The sequence below is a fragment of the Gekko japonicus genome, unplaced genomic scaffold (genome assembly GCF_001447785.1).
Source record: "Gekko japonicus isolate JY-2015 unplaced genomic scaffold, Gekko_japonicus_V1.1 scaffold755, whole genome shotgun sequence".
Classification (NCBI taxonomy): Eukaryota; Metazoa; Chordata; class Lepidosauria; order Squamata; family Gekkonidae; genus Gekko; species Gekko japonicus.
The window spans coordinates 408058-420026 of NW_015174865.1; the positions used below are offsets into that span (position 1 = coordinate 408058).

The window sequence follows — 11969 nt, forward strand, 5'->3', positions numbered from 1 at the left end:
CCCCCGCCTCCGCATTCCTTGCTCACCTGGAATCGTTGTAAACCCGCCAGCCAGACTGGTCCTTGCAGAAGGCTGTGTAATGGCCGTAGTGTACGCTGCCGGAGTGATTGCAGAGGGCGTAGAGGTTGTACACGGGGGTGCCTGCGACAGAGGCGGAGAGAAGGAATTTAAAGAAGACGCCAAGTTCAGACCACCCCTGTCTCGGCAGGCCGAGGACAGTGCGGCAGCAGGGCTGGGTCGCGGCCAAAGAAAACCAAGCTTGGGCTGCTCCAACAGGGGCGCAGTGACGGATGTGGGCAGGGCTGTAGCTGCAGTGGGGCATTTTGGGCCCCCGTCTCCTTCATTAAAAGCCCTGCCTCGCAAATAGCCATCAAGACAAAAACAGGGACCACGGTGGAACAATTCAAACAAAGGAAAACACCGTGTACAAAATCCAAAAAGGAAAAGGAACAATTTTGATAAACTATAAAGAATTTATATATTATTTTGTGTAATATAATCATAATAATGAACAATAAACAAAAGTAGTCAAAACGTATGCAATATGAATTCACAAAATCTGATGCACCACAGAGTTCATACAATAACAAGAGACAATATAACTGGAAGTAAACAGTGCAGGGGTTCTCTTTTCTGTCTGCCCTGCTACTGCAAAAGGAATCGCTTTTCCTGTAAGGACAGGATTGTGGATTGCTTCTCTCACAAGTAGCAACTTCTGGAATACTTTTGGATTATTCCTTTTGCATTAGCAGGACATATAGAAAAGAGAGCTTGGAATACTGTAAAGGTGTACCTCTCTTTGTATGACTGGTCTAAGGACTGTAGAAATGAACTGAGCTAAGAAAAGAGAATTCCTGTACTGTTTACTTATATTATCTCTTGTTATTGTATGAACTTTGTGGTGCATCAGATTTTGTGAATTCACTTTTCATACTGTATACATTTGGACTACTTTTGTTTTATTGCTCATTATTATGGTCATTACACAAAAGAATACATATTATATCAATTCTTTATAGTTTATAAAAATTAGCCATGCCAGAAATCTTATTTTTGCATGTTTCCCAGAGGCTCATGGGAATGCTTTTGAAAGACTCCCCACGACCTGGGTGGTCTACAGCAGGACAGGGGCTAGCAGGAGGGGGGATTGCTGGAGGGGTATTCAAGGTGCTACTCTTGAGTGCCCTTCTAAGCTTTCTTGCCTTGTGGAAGGGAACTCTCAAAAGGCATTTAGAAGCCCTCTGAGCATTCCCCCCCCCCCCGGAACTGACACACTTGCTGCGAGCCCTTTTAGAACCATTGTATAAGGTAGTGCTTATGAGCTGCAGTGGCTCAAGTCATGCGCAACTGCAGGCTGTGGAAGGTCAGTAGTTCAGCAGTTCGAGGCCCAGGTGCTGCATGATGGAGTGAGCTCCCGTCTCTGGCTCCAGCTCCTGCCAACCTAGCAGTTTGAAAGCAAGAACTTGCAAGTAGATAAATAGGTACCACTTCGGTGGGAAGGTAACAGCGTTCCGTGCGCCTTGGTGTTTAGTCATGCCGGCCACATGACCACGGAAACGTCTTCAGACAGCGCTGGCTCTTTGGCTTGGAAACGGAGATGAGCACCGCAACCCTAGAGTTGGACTCAACTGGCTTTCGAGCAAGGGAACCTTTACCTTTACTTTATAAGGTAGTGCCTATGCCCTATCTTTTTTATCTAGAAAATCATGAGTTAAGGAGAGCGTTTACCCTCATGAGGTGGGGTGCCCTCCCTTCAGCGGTTACAGAGGGGAGGTTTAATTAAAAAAACCCTTGCTGATCGTATATGTCGCTGCTGCAATGACAGAATTGAACCCTTAATGCATGTTATATATGACAGCAGGGCATACCGCCACTTTCGTGATATTCTCCCACTCTCTACAACTACTCTGTCCTCAACGAGTCAAAATGGAGCAATTGCTGAAGAACCTCCCAGAAAGTAGGTGCCCCAAGGTTACAGCCAACGTTCCCTCTAAGCTGTGGAGTCTTGTGAGCAAAAATTCTACTTTGTGAGTTGCCTGCATTAAAGTTGTGAGCAGGTGACTTGGCTACTGCATCAGTTAGTTTGCTTTGGAGCCCTCCTTCCTGTGCTAAGACAAAAATATGTGAGCCGGAAGCTAAAAAAGTGTGAGCTAGCTCACACTAACTCAGCTTAGAGGGAACACTGGTTACAGCTAAATTTGCCACATTTGGCTGGTTAGCTGTAAGGACTAGAAAGCTCCTAGTGAAAGACGAATAGATGCAATTTGTTACAGGACTTAACAGGTTTTACGGGCATGCTCTATTTGATATTCATTTTATATATTTCATTTATGCTCGTGGTTGTATGGATTTAGTTTGAGTTAGAAGAAGAAGAAGAAGAGATTGGATTTATGCCCCGCCCTTCACTTGGAGTCTCAGAGCGGCTTACAAGCTCCTTTCCCTCCCCCTCCCCACAACAGACACCCTGTGAGGTGGGTGGGGCTGAGAGAACTCTGACACAAACGGCTCTTTTTCAAGGGCAGCTGTGCCAGAGCTTGTGACTGACCCAAGGTCACATCAGCAGGTGCAAGTGGAGGAGTGGGGAATCAAACCCGGTTCTCCCAGATTAGAGTCCATGCACTTAACCACTACACTAAACTGGCTCTGGTTAGTTTGCTGTATTAGAGTGCCGGCTTTTTGCTGTGAATAAATGTGTTGTTGACACGCTCACCGCCCTGTCCCTTGAATGGGAGGGCTAGAAATAGGCTGGGAGCCTCCCCCTTTTAAGACAGGCATTCAGATTAATCTAATTAACCGTAAACATTTAAATGCCCTTGAACAAAAAGATCCAGGCTACAGGGGCCTGTGCCTGGGACCCCCTCCAAGGAAGAGCACAGAGGAAGTGCCTCCGCTCCCGCCACCCGAGACCCTCCGCCCAAGGTAGGCTTGGAGCCTGGCACGCAGAAGGGCACGGGGCAGCTCAGCGGCTTCAGGTGCCCCACCCCTCCTGCCCAGTGTGGCGGGGGTCACCCCAGACGTGGCACGCCCACCCACGCTCCACTCACCAGCTTTTTCACTGGCAAACTCCTTCAGGTTCAGCTGCTGGAGGGGGAAGTCCACGTACACAGAACATTTCTTGATGGAATACCGGGTGGTGGAGAGGCGGTTCAGATCTGGAGCGGTGGCTGTTAAGGAGCCACCTGGCAGAGGGGGCGGAGAGGCTGCTGCGGGGGACCCGCGGGGGAGGCCTCGGCTGGACGGTGGGGGCAGCTACGTATCCCTGTTCAGACGCCCGCTAGCCCTTGTTCTTCTAAATAATTCAAGGACAGAGAAGACGGACCGAAGACAAGAGGACGGCCCTCGGTTGTGGAATGAGCCCGGCTCTTGTGGGGGCTTTGCGAATCGCCTGACAGATCAGCTAATCGAATTAGCTCTCTGTCAGGCCCCTGGCACCAAAGACGCTCTCGACAGCTGTTACGTTTGAACACATACTGAATCGGGCCCTTCACTTTCAGTCTTGCCTACACAGACTGGGCAGCGGCTCTCCAGGGTCTCAGGTGGAGGTCTTTCGCATTACCTCCTACCTGACCCTTTTAGTTCTGACTGCTGGGTCAGGACACCCATATTCACCCTTGTTGGTTGGATCCACCACTGGCCTCAACCAGAGAGGGGAGCGTAGCCAGAAAATCCCTGGCCGGGCTACATCAAGCGAGCCTACAGCAGCCTCGGCTGACCCAGAAAGCTGATGCAGACTGGAGAACGAATCTATCCGTGGCCACGTTTTCAAAACGCTTTGGCAATTGCCTTTAGAGCAAGAGGCATTTCAGGGTCTGGGGACGGTGGAAGAGAAATCCGAAAAATAAAGATACCGTAAATGTCACAATTTGTCATTCAGCACATCTGAAAGGGTCACTCTTGAAAGAGAATAAAGAGAGGGTTGGGTTTTTTTTTAAAAAAAAAAATCTTACAGGTTCATGGCAGCCAGACTGCACTATGTCAAGTATTGGGAAAAGATAATCATATGAATAAGCAGAGCTACTCGGAACAAGGGTGGGAAAAGGCTGAGCCGGTGGGGAAAGGTTCAAGCAGTGTTCAACTCCTCAGCAAACGGTTATTAGGGGGAGACCTTTTCTACAGAATTTGTCTCTCATTTACGATCTTTCAACTTTTTAAAAAAATGCACGGTAGGCCATTATTACAATGTCGCTTTTTGCTGCTCCAGATTGCAGTACGACACTATCCCAACCAGTGCCCAAACGTCCGGCTGTCACACTTAATGACTGCAGAATCCTCCCCCCCCCCGTCCCCGTTTCTTGCCCCAAACGGAGCCACGGAGGATGTGCAAAAAGGATACGTAGCACAAGGATGCGGGGAAAGCGCTGGATGGTCAGCTTCTTGGTGCTTCGGGTCCGCTGCCGGCATCTGTCGCACACCTGCACCGATGGAGGCAAAGAGGTCAAGCTTAGCATGCAGCAGAGCCTTTGCAGAAGCGTCCCCCCAGGCCTCGCCCTGCCCACCGGGACCTCCCCTCGGCACCACTCCTGGCTCACTTCTCCCCCTCCCCACATTCCTCTTCCTAATCTTGTGACATAATTCAACAGCAGCCCACAATTCAGTAGTCAGATCACAATGTGGAATTGGCTGCCAGGGGAGGTAGTGATGGCCACAAGATTACACAGCTTTAAAAGGGGATGAGATAGATTCATGGAGGATAAGTCTATCAATGGCTACTAACCATGGTGGCTGAGGGGGACCTCCACATTCAGAGGTACTAAGCCTCTGAATCCCAGTGACAGGAGGCAACATCAGGGGAAGGCCTCGGCCTCCCTGCCTTGTTGCTGGCCCTCCAGAGGAACTGGTTGAGGCCACTATGTAAGAGAGGATGCTGGACTAGATGGACCCTCACTGGTCTGATCCAGCAGGGCCCTTCTGACGTTCTTACGAGGGTTTACTGGACTAGATGGACCACCTTCCCTTCCTCTCCCCACAAAAGGTGGGGCTGAGACAGTTCAGAGAGAACTGCAACTGGCCCAAGGTCACCCAGCAGGCTTCATGAGGAGGAGGAGTGGGGAAACAACCCCAATTCTCCAGATTAGAGTCTGCCACTCTTAACCACTACAACACGCTGGCTGTCATGAAGAGAAGGCCTTATGAGGGGAAGGCCTTGAGTTCTCTGCCCTGTTGTCAGAGGAACTGGTTGAGGCCACTGTGTGAGGCAGGATGCTGGACTAGAGGGACCCTCCCTGGTCTGATCCAGCAGGGCTCTTCTGACGTTCTTATGAGGGGAAGGCCTTGAGTTCTCTGCCCTGTTGTCAGAGGAACTGGTTGAGGCCACTGTGTGAGGCAGGATGCTGGACTAGAGGGACCCTCCCTGGTCTGATCCAGCAGGGCTCTTCTGACGTTCTTATGAGGGGAAGGCCTTGAGTTCTCTGCCCTGTTGTCAGAGGAACTGGTTGAGGCCACTGTGTGAGGCAGGATGCTGGACTAGAGGGACCCTCCCTGGTCTGATCCAGCAGGGCTCTTCTGACGTTCTTATGAGGGGAAGGCCTTGAGTTCTCTGCCCTGTTGTCAGAGGAACTGGTTGAGGCCACTGTGTGAGGCAGGATGCTGGACTAGAGGGACCCTCCCTGGTCTGATCCAGCAGGGCTCTTCTGACGTTCTTATGAGGGGAAGGCCTTGAGTTCTCTGCCCTGTTGTCAGAGGAACTGGTTGAGGCCACTGTGTGAGGCAGGATGCTGGACTAGAGGGACCCTCCCTGGTCTGATCCAGCAGGGCTCTTCTGACGTTCTTATGAGGGGAAGGCCTTGAGTTCTCTGCCCTGTTGTCAGAGGAACTGGTTGAGGCCACTGTGTGAGGCAGGATGCTGGACTAGAGGGACCCTCCCTGGTCTGATCCAGCAGGGCTCTTCTGACGTTCTTATGAGGGGAAGGCCTTGAGTTCTCTGCCCTGTTGTCAGAGGAACTGGTTGAGGCCACTGTGTGAGGCAGGATGCTGGACTAGATGGACCTCTGGGCTGATCCAGAAAGGCTCTTCTTATGTTCTTAATGACACAAATTGAGCCGAACTCCAAACAAACTCTCACCATTCATCCCATGGCGAGGATCTGAGGTCCATGGAACATAAAAATACCATGTGGGCACTCACCCCGTTTCTTACTGCTAACGACTCCGGCCCGAGCGGCAGAAGCTTACCGGTGCGTTTTCCGAATCTAACTCCTCCTCCTTGGTGAAGAGGCTGAAACAGTCGAGCAGGGAGACCTTCCCACCAGTGAAGCCTTTCTGCGAAAACCAGAGCAGGGACACGTGAGAGGGAAGCCGAGTCCCGGGGCGGCTACAGCAAGGACTCCGACCGCCAGAGCAACACCCCTTCCCCCATGCTAGAAAAAGAGCTGGGAACATGTGCCATTTGGGAGAGGTGGCGTTTGTGAAGCCGTCACCCTAATTCTGTCCCACCATAGCTATCGGCTATCGTCTCCCACCACCACCACCACCACCCCGCAAGCCACCGTGCGGTTTTGGGGAAGGGCCACAGTTTGGTGGTAAGAGACACGCTTCGTATGCGGAAGGGCCAAAGCACCAGCCTTGAAGAACTCTGGGTGCATGAAGCTTTGGGAGAAGAAGGAGGAGGAGAAGAGATTGGATTTATACCCCGCCTTTCACTTGGAGTCTCAGAGCAACTTTTCTTTCTGCACTGAAAAACTTCAGCCTCACCAGAAAGATACATTTGCCCTGCAAGCCACAAAATCCTGGCTACAGGCAGTGTTCCCTCTAAGCTGAGTTAGTGTGAGCTAGCTCACAGTTTTTTAGCCTCCGGCTCACACATTTTTGCCTTTGCTCAGGAAGGAGGGCTCCAGAGCAGTGTTCCCTCTAAGGTGAGTTAGTGTGAGCTAGCTCACAATTCTTTAGCCTCCAGCTCACACATTTTTGTTTCAGCTCAGGAAGGATGGCTCCACAGCAGACTAATTTATGCAGTAGCCAAATGGCTCACTCACAACTTTAATGCCACTAGCTCACAAAGTAGAATTTTTGCTCACAGGGCTCCACAGCTTAGAGGGAACATTGCGTCCAGAGCAAACTAATTCACGCAGTGGCCAAATTGCTTGCTCGCAACTTTAATGGCGGTCGCTCACAAAGTAGAATTTCTGCTCACAAGACTCCACAGCTTAGAGGGAACATTGGCTACGGGCCTGTGCTTGCCTGGCCCTGCGAGGGGGGGGGGGCAAACCCACACTCACCCCACCCCACCCATCAGGGTTGGGGCTGGCTGAGCAGGCGCTCCATCTGCCCTTGGTGTGTGTGTGGGGTCCTTCCTCAGGGCCATTCCCCCCTCTCCAATCCACCTCTGGAGGCAGCAAACATCCGATTGCCCGTTGTGGAGGAAGAAGCTTTGGTCTCTGAACCCTGCTTTGCTGGCCTTCCAGGGCACCCGGTTCCCCAGTGACCTAGACGAGACTTTGGTCTGATCCAGCTTATGATCTTATGAAGGCAGCATCCGACGTTCGGAGAGTTTTTCCTCCCAGCGCCTTCCCTTACTGGCCCTGAGGCAGAGGCAGGTGTTCTTCAGGCACAAGGGCCCACAACTCAGCTGCGGCACACCTGCTTGGCCTGCCCCCAGACGACATCCCTGGGATGACCAGTGACAGGAACTCTGGGCAGTGAGCCGGAAAGAGAACACCCCCTGCCCGAGACCTAAAAAAACCCCGCTGCCGGTCTTAGTCGGAAGAACACATGAAGCTGCCTTATGCTGAATCAGACCCTTGGTCCATAGAGGTCAGTATTGCCAACTCAGACTGGCAGCCGCTCCGCAGGGTCTCAGGTTGACGGTTTTCCCCCATCACCTACTACCTGATTCTTTTAAACTGGAGATGCTGGGGATTGAACCTGGGACCTTCTGCATGCCAGGCAGAGGCTCTACCACTGAGCCATGACCTCTGCATTGACAAGTGCTCTCCGAGGTCTCAGGCAGAGGTCTTTCCCAGCACCTACTCCCTGGTCCTTTTAACTGGAGATGCTGGGGATTGAACCTGGGACCTTCTGCATGCCAGGCAGATGCTCTACCACTGAGCCGTGACCTCTGCACTGACAAGTAGAAGCTCTCCAGGGTCTCAGGCAGAGGTCTTTCCCAGAATCTACTGCCTGGTCCTTTTAACTGCAGATGCCGATGACTGGACCTGGGACCTTCTGCATGCCAGCCAGATGCTCTACCACTGAGCCGTGACCTCTGCACTGACAAGTAGAAGCTCTCCAGGGTCTCAGGCAGAGGTCTTTCCCAGCACCTACTGCCTGGTCCTTTTAACCGCAGATGCCGATGACTGGACCTGGGACCTTCTGCATGCCAGCCAGATGCTCTACCACTGAGCCGTGACCTCTGCATTGACAGGTGCTCTCCGAGGTCTCAGGCAGAGGTCTTTCCCAGCACCTACTGCCTGGTCCTTCCAACTGCAGATGCTGACGACTGGACCTGGGACCTTCTGCATGCCAGCCAGATGCTCTACCACTGAGCCGTGCCGTGACCTCTGCACTGACAGGTAGAAGCTCTCCAGGGTCACAGGCAGAGGTCTTTCCCATCACCTACTCCCCGGTCCTTTTAACTGGAGATGCTGGGGATTGAACCTGGGACCTTCTGCATGCCAGGCAGAGGCTCTCCCCCCAAGCCACAGCCCGCTTTGTTGGAAGAACCGACAGCCTGATCTGGTAACAGAGAGGCTTTGTAAGCCACCTCTGGACTCCTGCCACGCAGCCTACCTTTGGGATGGGCAGGGAGAGGTCGCAGAAGACTTCGAAGGTGGTGGACCGATAGCCGCATGCTTGACACTTGAGGCAGCTCTTCAGCTGGCCAACAAAGAGATCTGGCAGAGACAGGGGGGGGGGGCACTGTTAGCCTACAAGCATAGCCTCGTTTGGGGGTTGGCGCCCTAAAGAGAACACACTTCAGGGTGGGGTAAGAGTGCTATTTCTCCCAAGATTGTCACCTAGAACATCCGAGCACTGAGACGGCCCAAATCTTGGAACTGGTTCTGGAGGTGTTGGCGGGCTGAGAGAGCCCTGGCCCCCGCCCCCATCGGCCCCTCCGTGCGTGCCTCCCCTCCTGCTCATCCATCCACCCACATGCCCCCCCAGTCTTTGCCTTCCCACAAGTCCTTGCAGCCACCTGCCCCGCCTGCTGCTCTTTCCCCGACAGCATGGGGCTGTGTGTGCAGTGAGGATGGGTGGGGTCAGTGGCTATGAGCCCCGAGGTACAGATAGGAACTCTCAGCCTGGGGCAGGTGATGCTCTGTCTTCTTGGTGCTTGGGGGGGTGGGGCAACAGTGGGAGGGCTTCTGGTGTCCTGGCCCCACTGGTGGACCTCCTGATGGCACCTGGTATTTCTGGCCACTGTGTGACACAGAGTGTTGGACTGGATGGGCCTTTGGCGTCTCTTTTGTTCTCAGGAGTGTCACCTCTGCACCCACCAGAAGTGCTAGTGCCACGGTGCCCCACCTGCATGCCCTCCCCCGGGGATGCTGGGCAGCATGTTCAGCTGGCATCACAAGGAGGGGCCCTGGAGGGATGCTGAGGGCTCTTTGTGTAGCAGGTACTCATTTGCATATTAAGCGACACACCCCTAATGTAGCCAATCCTCCAAGAGCTTACAGTAGCTCCTGTACGAAGAGCTCTGTAAGCTCTTGGAGGATTGGCTACATTAGGGGTGTGTGGCCTAATATGCAAAGGAGTTCCTGCTACAAAAAGAGCCCTGCGGGAAGGATGCGTAGATGGGTGGGCGGGAAGGAATGTGGGCTGGAGAGGGGGGGGGCAGGGACTGCGGGCCCTGCCAGAAGCTGTGGGACCTGGCCGGTGCCCCACCTCAAAGGACACTGACACCGAGCCCGAGGACCTCCCTTTGCTGCCCCGTTGTGAGAAGACGGGTTCCATTTCCCTGCACTGCTTTAATGTGTCGCAGACTGCTGCGATCATTTGATTGACAGGTGGGGTAGGAATCTCTCAAACCCCGGAGGGAAAGCAAGATGGGCTGCCTGAAGTCTGGGGACGGTTCCACACGAGAGACTGCAAAAAGCTTTCCTCGGGAGGCCGGCCGGCTCACCTACTATCTTGCTGTCTTCCCTCTCCAGGTAGCGCTTCCACATCTGGTTGGCTTGTTCATCGTCACTGGGGGAAACAAAAAGGGACATCGGGGTGACATGGGACAGGGCAGGGCGGAGCCAGCCCCACAGGTGTGGTGGTTTTCCACATATCAATGGTCAGCTATACCCGCGTGGGTCGTTCATTGACCTGATTATTACTTTTATTTATTTAAAACATGTATTGGCTGCCCCTTTCCCATAGGGAGCTCAAGGCGACTTACAATACAGGTAAAGAAGAGAGGAGGAGGAGGAGATTGGATTTATACCCCGCCCTTCACTATCTGAAGGATAGAGCGGCTTACAATCTCCTTTCCCTTCCCCTCCCCACAACAGACACCCTGTGAGGCAGGTGGGGCTGAGAGAGCTCTTGACACAAACTGCTCTTTTTCAAGAATAGCTCTTATCAGAACTTCGGCTTGCCCAAGGTCATCCAGCAGATGCAAGTGGAGGAGTGGGGAATCAAACCCGGTTCTCCCAGATTAGAGTCTGCACAGTTAACCACTACACCAAGTACATAAAATAAAACAGATAAAATCCATTAAAAAACCCCAGCATTTAAAAACCACAGTTTAGGACTGCTAGTAAGTTAATCAAGCGTGGTCCTAAATCAAACCATCTTCAGCTGCCACACAAAGGTCAAAAGTGGGAGGGGCCAAACACACCTGCCGTCAGCCCAGGTAACGTGAAAATTCAATGCTCTGGAAGAGGCTACTGGCCGTATTCACGGCCGACGTTAGATTTGAACTGGAGACTTCCTGATTCACAGCTCACTTACAGGCTACACCGCTCACCAATCTCCTTTCGGGAGCGCCCTTGGCTCAGTGGCAGAGGCACCTGCTTTGCAAACGGAAGGCTCCGCCCTCCCAGGGTCAACCCCTGGCTTTCCTTGCTGAAAGGATCTCGGCAATCGTTTCAGTGCCGGTGGACAGAACAGAGCCACATGGATCAAGAAGCATGAAGAGCAGGTTCATACGCTGGGCGAGTCCCAAGGCTCAGTGGTGAAACACAAGCATTGTGCACCCAGGTTCAAACCCAACCGGAGAAAGATCTCTGCCCAAAGGGGTTTGGAGAGCCAGAGGTGGAATGTACTGGTTCAGGTACCCATCATGAATACATGAGGCTGCCTTATACGGAATCAGAGGCAGAAAACAAAAATAACTCCCCTGAGACAAAAATTCAATAATAACTAGTGCATGAAAGTGCGGTCTAATCGAAATAAAGGATCATAACAATCACGTGTAAATAAACAGAAAATTACTAAATATACTAAATTGCTACAATAGAACACCAAGCCATTTGCATTGTGTTCAATGTTCCCTCTAAGCTGAGTTCGTGTGAGCTAGCGCACAGATTTTTAGCCTCCAACTCACACATTTTCGTCTGAGCTCAGGAAGGATGGCTCCAGAGCAAAGCTCGCTCACAACTTTATTGCCAGGAGCTCACAAAGTAGAATTTCTGCTCACAAGATCCCACAGCTTAGAGGGGGCATCGTTGTTCTGTTGTGATTCGGATTTCTCCTCCGGCTGTTGGGTTCCATCTCTGTTCCCTTAATGGTCATCGCACCTTGGTCAGTGCACCTCTGAATTTTACTGTTGTTGGAAGAAGGTTATCTACCCCTCTTGAAAAAGGCTTTGCTCCGACATGGCTGATATTACTGATCGCATGGCCGTAAAGAGAAGAGATAAATAACTGAAGCGGCATTGTCGTCACCTTCATTGTGCCTTCTAACCAGGGGTCATTTCGTAGAAAAAGAGCTAGGGGAACTCATTAGCATAACTGATTAGCATATGCCACACCCCCTGACATCACCGGAAGTGTGTCATAAGGCCACACCCCCTGACATCACCGGAAGTGTGTCATAAGGCCACAC

The 11969-nt window shown here is 52.2% G+C and overlaps 1 protein-coding gene across 1 annotated transcript in view; it reads right to left on the minus strand.

Annotated features, from left to right (window-relative positions):
• The window catches only part of USP21 (ubiquitin specific peptidase 21), a 55974-nt gene that overhangs the window by 9691 nt on the left and 34314 nt on the right, over window positions 1-11969 (minus strand). Inside the window, exons 8-13 of the mRNA XM_015424734.1 lie at window positions 10060-10124; window positions 8724-8827; window positions 6171-6257; window positions 4334-4412; window positions 3045-3152; window positions 27-141 (exon numbers count right to left, since the gene is read on the minus strand). Of these exons, the coding sequence (XP_015280220.1) occupies window positions 27-141; window positions 3045-3152; window positions 4334-4412; window positions 6171-6257; window positions 8724-8827; window positions 10060-10124 (558 nt within the window). The remainder of the gene's footprint in view (window positions 1-26; window positions 142-3044; window positions 3153-4333; window positions 4413-6170; window positions 6258-8723; window positions 8828-10059; window positions 10125-11969) is intronic.